Consider the following 20187-nt stretch of genomic DNA (forward strand, 5'->3'; position numbering starts at 1 on the left):
ACATTTGACAGAATTTGTCTTAATATACCATTATTTTCTAGTAGTATCTAGTGGTTACAGTTGGATACAGAATGGCTCTGGCACTCCACAGTGACCTGTTGGTGAACAAAGCATATTACAATGAATAATATTGTCACAATGACTAACTCATTTGAGTTAATATTGAAGACGCTTTTCCCATTTAATGTAATGAGAGCATGAGCAAACTACATTTTTTTCAGTTAAGTGATGTCATATAAAGATTCAAAAGGTGGGTACTGCTAGGAGAACATAAAATGACATCAGAAAGAAATATTAGCATAGAGGATGGCCTCCTGGGTCCTATCTCATCTAATTGAAGTCATCTAAGTTATATAATGGCATTCATTATTATATTACCTCATTTATATTAGCATATTTATTAGCTCCAGCAATGAGATAACAGAAATTCTATCATCATTGTGAGTTTTAAGCCTGACCGGGAGACAGTGTCTGCCTTGGCTGGTCTGTCCAGACACCTCATTTATAGAAATAACCAAAATGAAGTGGTTTGCATCTGATATAAAAGACAGAACCCAGCTAGCTCACTTAGCCATGAAGGAGTGTGATTCAGGTGCTTAAACATAAGCATACAGCTAAAGATCTGTTGGAGAGTCTGCTGCCTCTCCTGCAGGTGGTCCCTCTTCAGATGCCCTGGGATATCTCAGGTAGTACTAGACATTTGTTTTCAGTCAAGCCCAAATCCTACATTCCATACCTGCTGGAGGAATCTCTCTTTCCTTTGTGCATGTTGCAATGACCAGATCATGCTAAACACCTAAGCATTTTATTTTTCATGTTGAGCGAAATAATCTACAAATATGTTCTAAAAGGTTTGGTTTATTTTCCTAGTTTAATCTGTGGCGATTAGACACAGAGCTTCTCAGCAGGTATCTCTAAAAAGACATGATTTACACATGTTGTTATTTCTTCTACTGTATCTTCTTTTTTCATTATTTTTTTGCTTCTCTTGATCAAGTCTCTCAAATAAACAACCCATCTCTAACTACCTTCACAAGTTTGCTATTACAGATTTTGCAGTTCTGTTCCCTAGTCACTCTGGGATGCGTATGGTATCTCTGATGCAGTCCTATTGTGTTGTTGCCCTTGAAGGATTGTAATCCCTGAAAAGTCCCCAAGAATTTCCTCCAGCCACATTTGAACTGTGGTTACTTCTCTCTTACCCACTGTGGGATCCAGCCTTCCCTCACAGTGCTAGCTGTAACTTCTGTCTGCTTCTCACAGTATTATCAGTGATGTCTGGAAATTCCTCATGTTGTGGTTTCACATTAAGTAGTTTTCCACACTCTATACCGTTAATTTAATCTCAGGATTATGCCAGTCAAGGCCTGGCCAGTGGTTCAATCATTCACTTCCAACACTTACAAAGATGCAGAGGATTATTCCTGAACTTAACCCTGAAGTTGTCCAGATAAACATTTTCTTGGTTGTATGATGAGAGTTGTATAAAATGAAGATTGAACCCATTTGTTCAGTGTTGAATAAGACAGTACAGAACAGTGCTGACACCTATACAGCCATGTAAAGACCTCCCTGAGATAAAGCAGGTCGAAGTGAGCAAGAAGCCACTGATATGCTTAATCAGAGACTGATACCATTAAGTACTTAGTACCTAGAACATTTGGGGGAAAGGTTTTAACACAATCTTATTATTTTCTTTGGAGAAATTCCAGACACAGTCTGTGTAATTGTTCCTGGTTTTGGATCACTCTCAGACGTCAGGTCCCAAAGGTTCAAGTTTATCTTTTACTTCTTTGGAATACAGTTTAGTGGCAATATCATTAATGTGCAGATGACACTTGATTCTGTTTCCTTCTCTTTAGCTCAGGCAGGAGACATCTCTGTACTTTCCAGCGTCTGGCAAAGATAGGGAACTGGACAGAAGCCAAGAAAGTGGGCTCATTCCAGAGCTCCAAACTGCTTTGCAGTGACTGGCCTGGAAACAAATTTTGAGGAAGTTTTATTCGGGGATTAATTTGTTCAAGTGCTTCACTGCTCTCAGGCTCTTAATAGCCTGAAACTGTTTTGCAGTTGTCCTCTGATGTGAAGAGCTGTGATTATCTTCAGCAAACAACAGAAAACGAAATCAAACCCCTTTGCCAGGCCAAGAGCATGGCTTCATCAGTTTACATGTGCCAGAGATGAGGGAGCTGCATTCTCATATCCCTTCCTCCTTATTGCTCCATCTCAGTCCCTCACTGCCTTGTGCAGTCTCTGGAGCTTGTTTGCACATCCATGAGCTGACACAACACACCAAAGCAGCAGAAACAAACCACACAGAAATGTAGATCATTCTCTCCCCCTTCCTGGGTGGCACTGGCTCACCAAAGAGTCCAGTAAAAGCCAGGAACAGGGGAAGGGACAGGGAAGTGAAGAAGAGCAAGGAAGGAGACTGAGACATGATACTTATGCGAAGTCGTGTGTCTGTGACCAGTCTATCATTACAAAACTCGAGACTTGATAACCACTTGAAATTACAGCTGCAGCAGCCTGAATTCATCTCTCTCACTCTTAGTGTCTGGCTTTCTCAGGGTAAATTACACCCGCAGCTTGTTCCCAACAATGGGAGCAATTAAAAGCACTGTTTACTATCTACAGAGTCCTAAATAGTTGAAATCTAATTACTTCCAAAAGACTTTCCTTCTTTTGTCCCGTGGTGACCTCGGCATTAAATAGAATTGTTTTGGCCATCTTGCCTAGGAATGAACTTTGAGGAAGCTGGAAGCAAAGTAATGTCTCTAGAAGGCAATTTCCTGAAGAATTCATTGCTGCCAGAATATTTGCTAAGCCTGAACTTGCCCACATTTGGTACACAATGTAAAATAATTCTCCATGCACATGTTCTCCCTAATAACAGGCCCTGGAGTCCTTGGCATTCAGCCTACTGTTGTCTATCTTTGTCTTTTAACATCTTGTGCCGTTGCCTGAGCACACACTCTGCAGCCTCCCACTCAGCCTTTAGAAATCCTCTGCTCTGCCCACACCTCCTCCAGCTGCCCATGTCAGGCAGCCATGTGAACCCAAACTCCCCAAGGTGAAAGCACAGAGACTCAACTTTCTCCCACCAGTCGAGTCCCCAGGTTTGGGACTGATGTGCTTCCCAGGACAAGAGTAGCCTGGAGGACAATTCCTTGGGACAGGGAAGATCCTCAGCCACACACACACGAAGCCCTAATCTTTCGCCTCCAAGATACTGTCAGTGAACAACACCCACGCACCATTATGTCAGTGGCACCTGCCACATTGCTAGTGGCCTGTGGTCAACAAATCACACGCAGCAAGCCCTCTCACCTGCACTAAAATCTGCCATGGACTGCACAGCAGGGGTGCTGGCTTCCGCAGAACAGCTTTTGAAGCATCTGTATGCTGAGTCTCTGGTTAGACTCATCATATGAAGGGATTAGAGGTGCCCTACCTTTCTCTTTGACCTCTGCCCAGGTAGGTCTGATCTAATACAGTCCAACAGCCCAAGGTACCTCTGCATCTGTTGCTGAGTGTTAACCTTTGGAGCTTAATGTCAGGAGTGATACAGGTGTATCTAAGCCTGTCAGAAGGAAGGGGAAAGGATCAGGAACTTCTTAAATTTCCTTCCATGTTTTGATTAGTGTTTTTTGTGTTTCAAGAGATAATACACTTCAAATTGTACTGATGGGCTTGTAGAAAATGAAGCTTCTTCTTGCAGTTCCTTTGGCTTTATATCATTTGCAAGCATCCACTTCCTCCCTGCTATATATTTCCAGTATGATCGCTTTTTAATTTATATTTGTGTAGTTGTGCAAATGCATAGTTATATTTCCCTGCAGAAAATAGGTGAAACTCCTTTACATCCATGGAAAAGAACACTTTTTTCCTTCCCAGCTTACATAACTTCCCATCTTTTCCCTCAAATTTATAATCAAGACTTTCTGAGGTTTTTTAAATTTTTACACTTATTTATTTTGTATTTAGGTGTTTTTCTCACATTTATTATTTATTTCAGTTTTATTCAATCATACACAGTTTTAAGTTTTCATAGAAAAATGTCCTAATGTTAATTTATTTATGTTTGGGTTTTATAGAAACAACTATATATTTAATATGAGTTGAATTATTTAGTGGAAATGCTGCTTCATGCAATGTAAATAAACTACAACTAATCTGTCAGTGACTTCTGGTAAACCACAATGTTCATTAACTTCTTTTTAGATCACATTGACAACCATTGGTTACGGAGACAAAACTCCTCTTACTTGGCTTGGAAGGCTGCTTTCTGCAGGATTTGCTCTACTTGGCATTTCTTTCTTTGCACTACCTGCTGTGAGTATGCCTATAAAATCTGTAAAAAGATAATAGAAACTTCCGTAGCTCCTGCCACTGCTATGATACAAAAAGCTGAAGGAAGCTGTCTACATGAAGAGCAACAGTTTAAGGCTTTTTGCTCTGTGACAGCACTAGTGAATCACTATCCAAAATCCAAACAAAAGGTTTGGTGTTGTTGCTCTGGTTTTGGGTTTTTAGTTTCTCTGTCACAGATAAAACTAGGAAATATTCCTAAATTGGGCTTCATACTGTTGTGTAAGGTTGAAAATACTTTCTTTTGTTATGAATTGTGCCTTATATATTAATAATTTTCTTTCAAATTTTTCAAAACAAGACAAAACAAAAAGTAGATTACATGTTTTTCTGAGTTAGATTATATTGAAAAAAAAAGTGAGATATTTCTAATAGCTCGTCTTGTGTTACCATGTTCAGGCTACCAACAGAGTAGAAGAAGGCTTTAAATCAATTAAAGGTTAATATCATTGAATGTAAAATATGCAACTATCATTTTCTCTGAATGATTGTAAATAAACATTACAGTTTGTTTATGTTGTTTTTATCAATGTTCAAGAGACTTTAATGGAAATGAGAATCATCTAATGTCTAAAATATAGTGTAGCTTCAGAAATAACTTCTCATTTCTGTGAGTGAACTTCTTTTCTTTTTCAAATTGTTATTCAGTAAGTGTGAATTGAGAAGTGACATTTGTATTTTTTTATTGTCTCCAGTGTAACACATTTTAATATTTTAATACTCAGATACATTATCTATAGATCACTATAAAACATGTCTGTCATAATACTTCATTTGTTTTCAACCACATAGACAAACCAAGATTAAAAGTCAACATTTGCCAACAGCATTAAATCAGCTGGTGCACTGCATTTATTTCTTACTCTAGGTACAGCATTTCAGTATCTTTGGCATACTACAATGCATTATGATTATAATTATAATACATTACCTGTTTGTGAATATTTGACATTTATTGACACCTACTGTAATTAATTCCTTTTGTCACCTAGTCACCACTAACGAGAAAGTTAGTCTTAGCAGCACTACAATGAAAAGATGATTAACCCATATTAGAGATGCCAGAACTTCTTCATGTCATACCTATGCACAGATAATAATATTCCTCATAAACACTTCTGTGCTGAATCTGTCTGTAAAACAAGAGGTATGTGTGAAATTTATGCACTTCTAATAGTATATTATTCTGACTAAGAATCAAGTGGAAATATTCTTCCTTACAATGCAGACATACCCCAGCAGAATTATTACACTCCTTGCAAGTCAAGGAGGAAAACATTCTCAGCCTTTGGATCTGTTCAGCAGGAGTCAAATTTATCTTACTCAAAGGTAAAAAGGCTAAAATGGGAGAGGTTTCAACTTTTTTTTCATAGCCTATAGAATAAACTATGGGCACTATTTAGATGGGAAAGACTGAGAAGAAATGGTCTTAATCTGTTAAGAAAAGCATTTTTTAACTTTGCTAAAATCAAAGGTTATAATGAGTACTGCAGATGTGAACTCTGGGGTCCACATCTATTTGGTGTATCTGCCAACTGATCATTTCATCATATTCTGAATATTCCTGCTTGATTTTATAAATATATATCTATATCTGTCTCCATGGCCTTTATCACTGCAGAAATGTAGCGCAGCACAAACCCAGGTAATGGCTGGGGTGGCTGGTCATTGGTAGTGCCACAGATGTTATGTAAGGAGTCTCCTGCCGCACCACGAAAGGGGCACTGGTGCTGTGCCTTATACTGTCATATACTGTCATAAATGTGTTATCTGAAGCAATCATATGGTGAAACATCTTCATAAAATCTTTGTAATTAATTATGTATATTTGCTGGAAAACTACCTACACACTGATAAATTGCATACTGTATTGCAGGGCATCCTTGGCTCAGGATTCGCATTGAAAGTGCAGGAACAGCATCGTCAGAAACACTTTGAGAAAAGAAGGAATCCAGCTGCAAGTCTAATTCAGGTAAATATGAAATCACAAAAAAGATAATAGCATGTGATTTAAAGTACAGATTAGAACGAGTCTTATTATTTCAATTTAGAAGATTTTGTGGAAATGAAGTTTAACTGCTTAGTTTAATGAAATAACTGTATCTAGTGACTGCTATGTGTTCCATAATTCTGTATAGAATCATAGAATCATTTAAGTTGGAAAAGACCTGTAAGATCATCAAGTCCGACTGTATATGGCATTTTTAAGTGTAGTTTTCGAGTTCTTCTTTCCATGTTGAAGAAACCAAGGCAAGGATGACAAATGCATGCCTGCAGTTAGAAAATTATTTGGGAAAAGAGAATTGATCCTTAGACAACCCAACTGACAGTGCGGCACTCTTGCCTATATTAAGCTACTTTTTATTTATTACAGGGCTTAGAGCGTTCCAGTGAGTGGTATACTTGGTGAAGACAAAAAGTGTCCTGCACAGAGAATTGCTTTCACTATTAGTCAATTCTAAACATAGCAATGTAGGCACTAACAATTCCAAAATATCTGAAATTCTGTGAAGTTTTTTCAGCTCCAGTATTGACATGATGGTGCAGATCAACAAAAAGTGGCATGATATGTGTTAAGCAGCTGTTTTGCGTAGGTTTTTTCCCTAACTTACAGTCCTACTCAAAAATGAGAAAATCCTCTAAAGAATAATTTTGCACCACGCTTTGCTCTACTTGATGCACTGAGAAAAAAAAGGGGGGAAATAATCTTCTAGAGGCCTAGTTTATTTTCTTGGGATGCCAAATTTTCTATATGTGCCATTTATGCTGGCTTTTAATTTTGAAACAGTAAGTCCAAAAAAAGAAGCTGAGCACGAATATGCTAGAGTTCCATGTTAAGTACAGGACAGATGCGAGACTGTCTTTGAAGCTTTCCTGAAGTTAATAAATGTTTTCCGTTATTACCGTTCAATTATTATTAAATAATAAATATTTAAGATTTAATATTTGTTAGAATAATTAATAAAAATAAGTCCACTCCTTTTGTGTCTATTGTACTTTAGAATGACTGTCTAACATATTTTCTAACACATATATTCTAATCTACTTGTTCCAAGTTTGATTGCCAAAGGAAACATATAATAGATTAAAGTTTTGAATGTAGTTATTCTTATTATTTATATATTAGTAAGATTATACTAGTAAGACACCATGCTAAATAGATTACCAGTAGCTATCTGATTGATTTCAGAGAGTGACTCCCAACAGGTAAAATCACTGTGAAAGGAAAACATCTGTTGTGGGATTCCATGATGAAGGCTTTTCAGCACTTACACGTTCATTTACATGTTTAACACATTCAGTGATCCGAAAATTAATATCAAATTGTTGCTAGACATATTTGAGGATGGAACAAGGCTGGCAGAATAGGAAATATGAGGGCAGGCTCATGGGAAAAAAACGAGGATGATCTGGGTGACTTTTAGGGTGAAATAATTCCTGCCAAATGTCTTAATACAACAAATACAAAACTTGACCTAGAAACAGTGAATTCAGATTATTACAAGACACCTCTATCCCCGTATTAGTGACACCTGAAAGGATTTGATGAAGCACAAGAAACACAGAGAAAGAGCAGGAAATGAAGGTCAAGAGCTTCATACAGAACCATAAACATAACAAGAAGAAAGCTGTTATTACCACTGTAGTGTATGATGATGCTCATATTAATATATTATATATCAATTCAGCATCTGAAGTTTGTAAGTGAGACTGGAATATTGGAGAAAGCAAATAAAACATTGGAAGAAAATGAGTCAAGGACTGGAGAAAATTTCATGTTCATAAATGCAGGATGTGTCTGAACTGCGTATCATTGTGCCCAGGATTTTTTATATTGTCTGTTCTAGATATTGATAATGAACTCCTATGGAAATCAGTGTGGAAATCTTATCAGGATAATGTCTATTTTCTAATCAGTTACTCTGTAGAATTAGTTTGTGCTAACTCTTCTGTTGCCACAGATAGACTGTTTGCCAGAGCCTTTACCTGACCTAAAGATAGCTGTAGAAAATTGAAATGTTTCATATGGACATACTTTTCTCAATTCTTTAGCTTGTAAAAAATATTCAGTGTGAGAATTATTTAACATAATTCCAGAAAGGAAGTCCTGGAACCTACAGGACTATTAAATGTAGCAGACAGAAACATAGCAACTCCGGATATGAGACAAAATCAATTACTTTTGAATTAAAAATAATACAGACATTTTTGACAATGAGAATGATCAACAAACTAAGCAAGTTATAAAGTGAGTGACAGGTTCTCCATCTGTAGATGAAGACTAGGTGTGTTTCTGGGAGATATGTAGTAGGAAAACACAGGGTATTATATTCCATATAAGAATACCTAGATGACATATAATGGTTGACAATATATAGGAAGTGCAGATACTCAGCTAGTACAAGTTAATATAGTTATGCTGACATCAGGGAAAGTGTTCCAGCTTGTGGAAGTGAGGCTCTGTCTTACTCTCTACATGCAGATATAAATCTAAGCAGTGGATAGATTTTCAATGCGATGCTTTGGTTGCTCACCTTTGAAATTATTAATTTTGTGGTTTTAAACATTTAGCAGTGTTTCAAACCACAGAAAATGCTTCTCTTTTCTTCTAAATACTTTTTGCCTGGTTTTCATTATAATTTGCAGAATGTATTATGACAGTTTCTTTACCTCAGACTGCAAGTTTGTGTGGGTGTCCCCTACGGACTTGTCACAAATAAATCCATGCAATGCTTCTCTAAGTATCTTTATGGGCTGAATATCTTCTGGTGCTTTCATGGAGCCAGTAACTCTTACCTCACCTGTAAAGTGTACTGTGATTCACAAAAGTTTTGGTATGTTTTTACTGGTGCTTCCTGAATCAAGCTAACAGAGCACATTCCAATTTGAGCAAAATCCCCTCACTCCACTACTGCCATGCAGTCAGTGCGGTGGCATTATCACTTCATTTTCTTGGTTCCTTTGTGCTTTTCTATTGTTTCCCCATACCAGGCTTCCTGGCGGTTTTATTCTACCGATGCCAGCCGAACAAACCTGACAGCCACCTGGCGATATTATGAAAGTATTCTTCCTCCCCTCAGGCATGTATCAGTGCTATGAATGATAAGAGAAAGACATGACTTGTATTGGTGACTAATCTGCTTTTCAATTTTTTGTTTCATCCCCTGCTCCCTCTTGCCTTGTTTTTTCTTTTTTTACCACATATCCTGCACGTAGTGTGTATGGCGTAGTTATGCTGCTGATGAGAAATCGGTTTCCATTGCTACCTGGAAGCCTCATTTGAAGGCCTTGCATACCTGCAGCCCTACAAAGTAGGTACAAATACGGCAGCTGGTGCTGTTCTTGATGTCTGTTCAAGCTTATAGAGAACTAGTGTTTGTCTGTTTCGTCTTGGTTTGTTTTCTTAAATCCTCTCAAGTCCTCTCATTAAAAATTTCAACTAACAAGTGAAATCAATATTATCTAGGAGCCTAGGACAGTGGGACAAATACAAATCATTGCCATTCATCTAAGAAATGCACAAGCATTAGAAACATTTTCCCAAAAACCCACTTGTGCATCAAGGTTAATGTTTCACTCTGTTCCAAATTATCTTTAAGAAGGAAAATATTAACTTTGATGCAGAGCTTGATGCTTGATTCAATGGTATATTTACGCCTGTGCCTCCATAAAAGGCTATCGCTACTGATCTACCTTTCCAAAGGAAGAGTACCTTGTGGTATTCTGGAGGTAAATGCCCTGGGGAATTTGCTTCTTTTTGTCATAATGTCTGACATATTCAGTATTTCCTTAGGGAAAAGTATATATTCATTAATACGCACAGCCAGTGGAAGATGACTAAAAAGACCTGATGCCACAGTTTGGCAGACAGGAAATATTTTATATCCTAGTTTGGGTGAGAATTCACAGAGCACTGGCTGCCCAAGACTTTTCAATAATTCAGTAAAAGATTTAGTAGAAGGCAGTAAGTTGACTGACTCAATATGGGGCACAGATCAGGAAGTAAAAAATACTTGATAAAGATCAAAAAGGAGAGCACTAAGAGCCTTATGGGAAAGCTCTGATAAGCATCCTAACTGTTGTTATTGCAGACAGTGCAAGAGAATTAGTGGTTTCTCTCAAAGCTGGGTGATGAACATCCACATGACAGTTAAAAGGTAATTGTGTGCCAAAAAGCTCAGCCAAAAGGAAGTTTGGCTGGGTATCTAAAGCTGATCTTTGAATTTCAAAGAGTTGACAAGAACAGAGCCGTAAGTAATCTATTACCATAACTGTAATTCCAAAATGCTCTAAACTAAAAGGAGCTTTTAGATTAAAAGTTACGTGGACCATTGATTTTCTTAACATATACAAACAGGTTGAAGGCAACATTGGTATAAATGGATAGATATAAAATTACATAAATAATGAAGCTGTATCCCATATAAAATATACTAAAATATGACTGTCCCTCAAAACTGCATCTACTTGTTGGTTTAAATAAGGATATTGCCATGCTATCATAAAATTAAACCTTTTTATTTACCAAAAATAACTTTATCTAAAAAGAACCTACAGCTTTCTGTTATATATGTGTCAGCAATGCATTTTGCCTAAGTGCTTTGCCAACTCAGTCTGCAGTGGTATGTACGAAGCATGTTATGCATGTGTTAAAACAACTGAAAAGTTTCTTTTCCAGACGCATTGTACTTATGAGTCTTGCTTGAATGCTTTTGTGGTTGCAATGTTATGTGTGTGTTGTACACCAATTAACATACCCATTTATATTTATCATATATCTAACATTATCTGTAACTAAGTAATGTGATTACTATCTGCATAACAATTACATTTTTCCCTCCCACTCCCTGACCTGAAGAAAAGAACAAGGGGAATCTTCTAGCAGGTTTGTAGTTCCTTTATTTCTTTTATCTGTGAAATTGCTGTTTCCTAATGGCTTTTAGATGTCTTGAGTCCTGTACAATAGGTTCAGTGAACTGTAACTGTTGATAGATAATAATCACAAGCTGGACTTTTTTTAACTCATATTAATAGACTAATGCTGCTGAAATTTGCTTTTTTGTCCCAGTTTTTGTGTGGAAAAAGTAGGCATTTTTTTACATTTCTAATCCCATGTTTTAACTTTGAGGGGCTCTGGTCGAACAGTGGCAGAGCAGCCAGTGGAGCAGCCTCCCCAGACCCAGTGCCTGGGCAAGGGCACGGCCCCAGTTTCTGCCATAAAATCATTGCTGGTGGTTTCCAGAAATCACAGTGGAAATTACAGGCATATAGTTTCATTTGGCTTTGTGAACAAGCCCACTAGCCCTCCATTGCAGGGGAAGGACCCTCCAACAGGGCTGTTTGGATGTCACCGTGGCAAGGGTCTGTGCTGCCCTGCGTGAGTATCCTCAGCACTTCCTCAGTACTGTGACTCCAGGTTTCCTAACTTTTCTGTCATCCCCTCTTAAGGAGTGTTTTGGGACTCAGCAGATGGGGGGAAAGCAGGACTGCAGTGGCTCACCTGCTCCCAGCTGCACGGTTTGCACTCACATGGCGCAGTTCAGGTAGAGGAGGCAGCCAGGTATCTCTCCTAAAGCAAGCACCACTGCTGATGGCTGGGAGGGCAGGTGGATTTACATCCAGCCTAGATGCCAGCTTAAGACCAGCTGCCTACAGCAGGCAAAGGCAAGCCTTGGCAGGGCTATCCTCACCAGGTAAATAAAGCCCTGGAAATGCACATCCTAAGGCAGCTGGAGAGAATGCTGGTCTTTGCTGTGCTGGTAGCCCAAACCCTTGGGAACAGGAAAGGACTCAATAGTTAGAAGAGAAATTATCTCGGAAACTCGCTAGGGATGGGAATCAGCAGGTATTTGGCAGCTGGCACTGCAGTATCAGCATGCTCAGAGAATAGCAGTGTACCTACCAGCAGAAAACACTGAAAAGCCAAGGAAAAAAGTGTTGGTGATACATCAACCCCCAAAATACATGCACCCCAAAGTTGCACTGTGGTTCACAAACCCTTCTGGGTTATTCAGTCAGAGATGAAAGCCTTCACATCAATTACCCATGTCCCATTCCACTTTTCAAGGTTGTTTCTCTGGCACTTGACTCCATCCTCTTCCTTACAGTGCATGCATCTGCTTTTAGTGTCCTAGTAACTCAAGGGGACTAGATTTGCTGTGTCAGTTCTGTGGCTTTTCATATACATAACCTCCATAGGCTTGCTAGCAACATATTGATCTCTTCAAATTATTACAGCTGGATCCAAACTTTTTGCACTCACTAGCTGTATTTCCCACTCTTTCAACAGCAACATTTTAAACTGACATTTTGAAAGGTGAGACTGAAGTTGACAGCAAATGAGTATTTTCCCCTAAAACTGTGACTTTTGCAGAGTGGCAAGGCTATTCCCAGTTGTACCTATGAGCACTTAAAGAGAGAAATTTATCTACAATAGCTGGAAGCTAGATCCAAAAAAAACCCCCAAACATCCAGCTGTCAAAACTATAATTCATGCTCCATATTAGTGATAACTGTTGTGGCTTTAAGAGAAGTCAGTGATTTAGCCAGATTTTTTCACTTTATTTTCACTGAATAGAAGATCACAGAATCATAGAATATGCTAAGCTGGAGGGGACCCACAAGGATCATTGAGTCCAACTCATGGCCCTGCACAGGACCATCTACAAGAGTCACACCATGTGCCTGAGAGTATCACCCAAACATTTCTTGAACTCTGTTAGTCTTAGTTCTGTGACTTCCCTGGGGAGCCTGTTCCAGTGCCCAGCCACCCTCTGGGTGAAGAACCTTTTTCTAATATCTAACCCAAACCTCCCCTGACACAACTTCAGGCCATTCCCTCGGGCCCTGTCACTGCTCACCAGAGAAGAGATCAGTGTCTGCCCCTCCTCTTCCCCTCATGAGGAAGTTGTAGACTGCAATGAGGTCTCCCCTCAGTCTCCTCCAGGTTGAACAGAACAAGTGCCCTCAGCCACCCCTCATATGGTTTCCCCTCAAGGCCCTTCACCATCTTCATTGCCCTCCTTTGGACACTCTCTAATAGCTTAATATCTTTCTTATATTGTGGTGCCTAAAACCGCACACAGTGTTCAAGGTGAGGCCACCTCAGTGCAGAGCAGAGCAGGACAATCCCCTCCTTCGACTGGCTGGTGATGCTTTGCCTGATGCCCCCCAGGACACGGTTGGCCCTCCTGGCTGCCAGGGCACTGCTGACTCAGATTCAACTTGCCATCAACCAGGACCCCCAGGTCCCTTTCTGTGGCACTGCTTTCCAGCATCTCATTCCCAGTCTATACGTACATCCACGGTTGCCCCATCCCGGCTGTAGAATCTGGCACTTCCCGAGGTGTTTGTCCCTTCAGAAACTCCTAATATATGCACTGCTGCAAATTAGTGTATGTGTAAAAATGAACTAGTTAACTCCTGAGATCCTGGTCTACAGTAAAAATCCTACAGACTACTCTGTGCCTTTAAAAAAGTTGCTTTTTGTCAGTGGCTGTTTATCACTCTTATGCTTACATATTACTATATTTTTGTATCACTGAAAATACATGTGGTGTATGTGGTTTTTTGTGGCAAAAATGTAAATGCAAACTGCTGCAAAGTACTTTGAGATAAATGTCCTCAACTATTTAACTTGTTTCTTACTGCAATGCTAATGCATGGGATACTGTGTGAACTAAGTAAGCTGCTTGTTTCACTCTTTAAATGAAGACGTGTTTGCACAAGTAGTGCATTGAATTTCTCTGTAGTTCACTGTATTAACAGTGGAGAAAAACTTTTATTGTTTTAGATAAAAGTTATTTTCTTTCCTACCAGATTGACTTATATTTACAGAAATTAATTCTTGCATTTTTTCATGTATAGACCTACAGTCTTTTAGTAGGTAACCAATTGTTGCTGTGCATTTGAGTTGACAGCTTATGAGGCTGTAGCTTCACATTGATTTTAATAAAAATATGTATGTTGTATTTCCCAAAATATTACACACAAATATTCTAAATAATCATTCATCAAAGTATTGGTAGAAAACCTCTCTAGTGTATCCACACTATAAATGAGATATTTCTATAATCAGTTCTAGAGTTCTGCAAGTTATTTCAAAAGACTATATGTTAAATTCTCAATATCTACAAATCCATACACTGAACACAAATAATATTTATTTCTGTTCAATTATACAACACAGATGAAATTGTTCCTGTGCAGGAAACTAGATAAAGACTGATCAATCTTTTGACATCCTCAGAACATGAGCAGCCTTAGGCTGTGTGTAGGACATGCACTGAATGTCTGCAAAGGATGAATGTCACCCATTTAGTGTTGTAACCCATGAGCCTGAATATTAATTCCCTATTCAGAGAGATCTCTCTGGTGCAATAAGGAGAAGTTTTGCCAATATAGGAGCTTGAGTAGAAAATTCATCCCTGTTCTGTGGGAAACAAATGATACTCTGGAATTCTCTCCACTTCCTATACCATATCTGTTTCTAAAAGTAGATTTAATGTAAACACTCTGCATGCACCATATGAAAAAGAAAACTGCCAGTGATGCATAATCTAATTTGAGGTGGAAAGCCTAACCCCTTACCTAGCACTGGAATGCTTTGTAACACGGTCCTCTATCTCCCCTCACTCCTAGTAAGCTTTGTAGTAATAAACAGAAGCTCTTCAGGATGTACACGCCTCGGAAACATAGGTATTCAGCATCCTGCCTATTCATATGATGTTTGAGAATGCCAACTAACATCAGGTGCATGATTCATTTATTTCCCCTCCTTAGCATTTTAAATTCCTTACTTCTCCAAACAATGTTTCTTAATTTATTTATTTTTAAGTGCTTGTAAATCCCTTGTTGCTTGTTGCCTGCAATGCCATTAACATAATGGCAATGATACGAGTTCTTTGAAACTCATCCAGTGGGACAATTGCAGTGCACAGCACGCCGTGGTTTGACTAATCCCTGTTCCTCTTCTCTGCCTGAGACTTCAACTTCTGGAATGCATTACGCTGCAGAGATCTAAAAGTGGGGTTGAATATTTGGATAAAGACATTTCCCCAAGTCCAAGATGATTTTTATAACCATGGCAGTTGAGTTCTCCATCAAATAATTAGTGGGGAATATTAAGCTATAACATACTAGGCAATTATAAGAGTCAAAATGTGGAATTGTTGTTGAGAAGAATCCCCTTGGACACAGCCTGTGGAAGTTGTGCCTGCATCCTGTTCTAGAAGGTAAAAGAATGCACGTGAAATCAAACATTTGCTTCAGCTGAATTCTGTGGCAATTGTGTCTCTTACCAAAAATGGTAATTGCTACATGAATGGATCTTATGGGAAGAAACCCATGATTTATATCTCAAGCTGACTGCATTTTTTTCTTATTTTTTAAACATAATGTAAAAGACGAGAAGTAGAAACAGATTATAAAAAATGAAGATAAAAAAATAATTTCTCTTCTTCCAGAAACTGTTCTGAAAAAGGAAAAAATGCATAAAACTCCATAACATTTATTTTTTTTCTGTTTGACAATTAAACTATAAGATATTATGACCCAAAATTCTTGTTATTACTCATTGAAAATATGAGATATAACATTACATTTCTTGAGTTCATGGTCCTAGCATGAGACTGGTGGTGAAGTCTTGAACATTTGAACTTCAGGTCTCACTGTACTATCTGTTGCATTTGCATTTGTTCAGCTTAGCCTAATTTCAGTAAAGTTTGGTAAGAATCAACACCTGTATTTATTGGATGCTGAAAATTTTCCTGTACATCTGCTTGCTGTTATTTTACATAGGTGATAACTTCTGGCAGTTTTAGCTTCTGTCTCAAGACCCAAGGCATCATTCTCCCTCACCCTCAGGCTCTCCATTCATTTCAATTTCTTCCTATTTCCACTTCCACCAGCCAGCTCGGTATGAAAAGCTGAAAAATAAGTTGTAAATTGTGTCTAGTAGCAAGCAGTAGTGCTGCAGGTCTGAGGCTGAAGGAGAGCAGAAGTTAAACTTGACCAGAAATGCAGGAAGATGGTCAGGTAAATGGGAGAGTGGGACTGGGAAAGAAAGATATGCTCAGTTAACAAAAAAAAGTACAGTAAGATGGTCCATGGAAGACAGAGCAAGCAAAGGTTTGTAGGCATTTGTTAGTTAAAAGAAAATCTTACACAATCTAGTTATTTGGACCAGCAGAGGTGTTCGTTCCCCCTGCAGTGAAGCTACAGTGACCTCTAGTGTCCCTAAACACCTATTCCTTCATAAATCAAAGGTGGGAAGGCAGAATTTAAAAAAGAAGAAATAAGAACTAGAAAGTCATTTGCTATCCCTGGGAAGTGAATGGCTTGGACATGCAACAGGAGAAATGAGTAGTAAACTGACTACTTATTGCAACTGACCTTCCAGAAGGCAAACGAATAGAGAAAAGTAGTTTGCTTTCTTTTCCACAGCTGCCAGTTGTAATTGATCTCCACTAAAAGATGCTTCAAAGCTCCAGTGTTATCAATATGAATGCATTCCACTACTTGCAACCTGCAAGAATAGAGGATTGATAGGTCCACAGAGATTAAAATTACCAGGGAAGACTGGAGGTAGCTGTGGATCTCTAGATCCTTGTCATTTATGTTTGATTTGGGAACCTGTGTAATTTCATTTTCCTGATTCTTTGTCTTGGTTTTTGCCTTTTGGACAAACATTCAACTTGAAGTTTGGGACAACTTACGGCGATATGTGAATTTCCAATGCCCATTAACAGGTTTTACATTAATTCAAGGGATTTTCTTTGGATACCATGTAACAAGAGAGGAGAAAAGGTGAGAGACAAAAAATATAATAGGCTAGGTCCTGAAAAAAAAGAGGTGAAGGATTTTTAGCTTGCACTGGACAGCATTAAATCATAATAAAGGGCCCTAAAGACTTCAGTGGCTACCGATTCAAATACAGAGTGTCCAGAGATGCTTGAAAAGGCATAAGATTATCTCCACTCTATATCTCTAATGCCATCTTTACCACTGTTGCATCCAGAGCCAGGAACTAGGCTATAGCCCATAAGGAAAGGGACTTTCACTCCAGGGAAAAGCCTGGTCAGGATCCCTCCAAAATGCTCTGATACAGTTACTCCTTCATGATCTGTTATTTATCATATATAGAAGAGCCCCATGGCAGTGTGGACCCAAGGACAGTAGCTTTCTTCTCCCAAGCACGAATCCCCACTGCTACTGATCATACAATTTGTGCCTGTGCTGAGTAGGACCCAGTGACTTCAGGAACATTTCCCACCAGCCTTCAAGTAGGAACAGGGATCCAAAAAGCGAAGAACTGCTATAACCAGTCTCTTTGGAGATGCATCTCAAGATGCAAAACAGAGTTTCCAAACCATGCTTCCTTCAGGGGCTGTGTTTCTCTTCAGGATGCAGCATCCTCCACATGGACCCTTGGCATGCCAGTACACTGCCATTGCTACAAAGCAGATTTCATTTTATTTATATGTATGAACTCTGCATTTTAAATTAATATTTTCATTCTCAGTGTTGCACTTTTGAAAAATGTCTATAGCACAGATGAAGTGTCTACTGTTCCTTTCAATTGCCTCATTGCTTTGATTTGGAGAACTAAAGATATGCAGGCTAAGTAGCCATTGTGTACCATTCAGCTTTTTATAAATAAAATAACCATGTCTACCAATCATTTAAAGACAGACTGCTTTCATTAGTACAAATTAATTGACAGAACAGCACGTGTGCTTTTTTAAATTTTGGTTTTAAATTTTCATTTTTATTTTGGGGTTACTGGAATTATAAAACATATGGTCTACACTGATAGTTTTTATGGCCATGTTATCAATTTTCATTTCTACTAGTGAAATAGGAAAGGAACTGCCCAGAAACTTTTTAAGTCTAAGATTTGTCAAAAAAAAAGTATAATTTGATTTCATCCTTCAATAACAAGTACAATTTGAGCCATTAAAAAAAAAAAGCACAGGGGAACACGTGTAGGAATAATATCTGTAATAAGAAGTCCATTTTTATTCTCTTGCAAATGTTGTATAATATGACAATGCAATAATGTGGTTAATAAATATTTTACAGCTTATATTTTCATTGTTTGTACAATGCAAAAGATTCCTGAGCTGAAATGTAATTCAGTCTTGAAATGTAATTTGTATTGAAAATTAAATTTTAGAACTCACTTTTCTTTCAAATAGTAGGTTCTGTGGGTCTTTTGTATTGCATATGCCACAGCACACAGTATTGCAGACCTGGGTAGAAATTTGAAATGGAAATAGATAATATTTCCAGCACCATGATGTGTTTATTTCAACAATTGCTTACTTGGGGCAGGGAAGTAGAGGATTACATTCAGAAATTATAGTAAAGGTATTCTTTTAAGTAATTCAACATGCCATATAGAAACACATTTATCTAATAATCTTGTTATTAACGTGCTCATTTTTTATCATTCTTGAAAATTATCTCATAATGAGTTTTCAGCATGTGTTTTGCCTGTGACAAACTGCATTCTTTCTGCTCTCAGTGACGTTTGTATTCAAATTGAAATGCTAAGTTCTGCTATGCATGGACAAAGATATCTGTTTATCTCAACATTTCACAGCCACAGAAGCCTATAACTACTTTTCATTTCATATAATTACATATTAACACTGTATTTTCAGAGTGCAGTAGGTTGAACATCTAAGAACCACATAATTCATGTTAGCATTAGTAAATTAGCTGCAGAATTCATTTCCATTGAAAACATCTTATGGGCATGCTGAAGTTAAATGCAAAGGCTTTTAGAATACTAGAAAGTGTCTCAACTTCAAGAACAACTATAATTTGCAGGTAGACAGTCTTTGCTCTAGTATTTTAAAAGCCCCTGCAAAGCCTATGCAGAGCAGTAGGACTGCAAGACCCAGTAACATCATACCATGAACAGCTCCTGCATTGGCACCATCATCTCTCCCCTTGCAAGAACAGGACCACTGGTCCTGCTCAACCAACTGAACTTAACCTTGCAGATAAAACAAGGTTTCCAGACCTTGGTATCAGACGCCCTTTCTGTTTCCCCTTTGTGTCTTCTGCTGCTCTTCTGGCTGGAGAGGAGGGTTATAAGCACAGCAGGAGAAAAGAACAGCTAACGATTGGCCAACCATAAGACCACAGGGTCACCATTGATCCAGGAGACACAGTCATGAGCTTGGCTGGGCTCTTGTACCTGTCCTAAAGCACCTGTCCAATACCACCTGCATGTAGACAGCTCCCAACTTAATTTCCAGCAATTATTTTAGGAAGTACACAGCATGTCATTACATTTCCATTAATAGGTCATCACAATGTTTCTTGGATATTTGTTTTTGTCTTGTCCAAGTAAGTGCTGTAACAAGGAATTTTGGATATGAGTGAACACTAATCATGCATATGAAATGTTGGAAGTGCCAAATCCTGAACAAGCATAAATACACTAACAGTATTTTTGCCTGCTTAAAAAAAACCAAGACAATACTACATGGCATATGGTAAAAATAGAATACATTTCAGTTTTCTTTATCTGAAGACATGGCCAGAAATGCACTGAGCATAAGTGCATAAGATGGACACAAACCTATTTAAAATTCAAGGAATAGAAAAAAACAAAAAAACATACAGATTAATATATAATAATTGGGTGAAATTTGTATTTGTTAATTTTAGTTTCCTTTACAAGATTATTCTGTACTGTCTGATAGACTGCCAATGATAATGCTACTATCAAAAAACAATTACATCAAATTATTTTCATTCACAAATGAAATATATTCAATGAAAATAAAAGTGTGTAAGAAA

The 20187-nt window shown here is 38.1% G+C and overlaps 1 protein-coding gene across 1 annotated transcript in view; it reads left to right on the forward strand.

Annotated features, from left to right (window-relative positions):
• Positions 1-20187, forward strand: part of KCNQ5 (potassium voltage-gated channel subfamily Q member 5) — a 283070-nt gene that overhangs the window by 235184 nt on the left and 27699 nt on the right. The window contains exons 6-9 of the mRNA XM_017825442.1: positions 4225-4335; positions 6248-6343; positions 9589-9683; positions 11231-11257. Of these exons, the coding sequence (XP_017680931.1) occupies positions 4225-4335; positions 6248-6343; positions 9589-9683; positions 11231-11257 (329 nt within the window). The remainder of the gene's footprint in view (positions 1-4224; positions 4336-6247; positions 6344-9588; positions 9684-11230; positions 11258-20187) is intronic.

Source organism: Lepidothrix coronata, unplaced genomic scaffold (assembly GCF_001604755.1).
Source record: "Lepidothrix coronata isolate B3197 unplaced genomic scaffold, Lepidothrix_coronata-1.0 Scaffold4, whole genome shotgun sequence".
Lineage (NCBI taxonomy): Eukaryota > Metazoa > Chordata > Aves > Passeriformes > Pipridae > Lepidothrix > Lepidothrix coronata.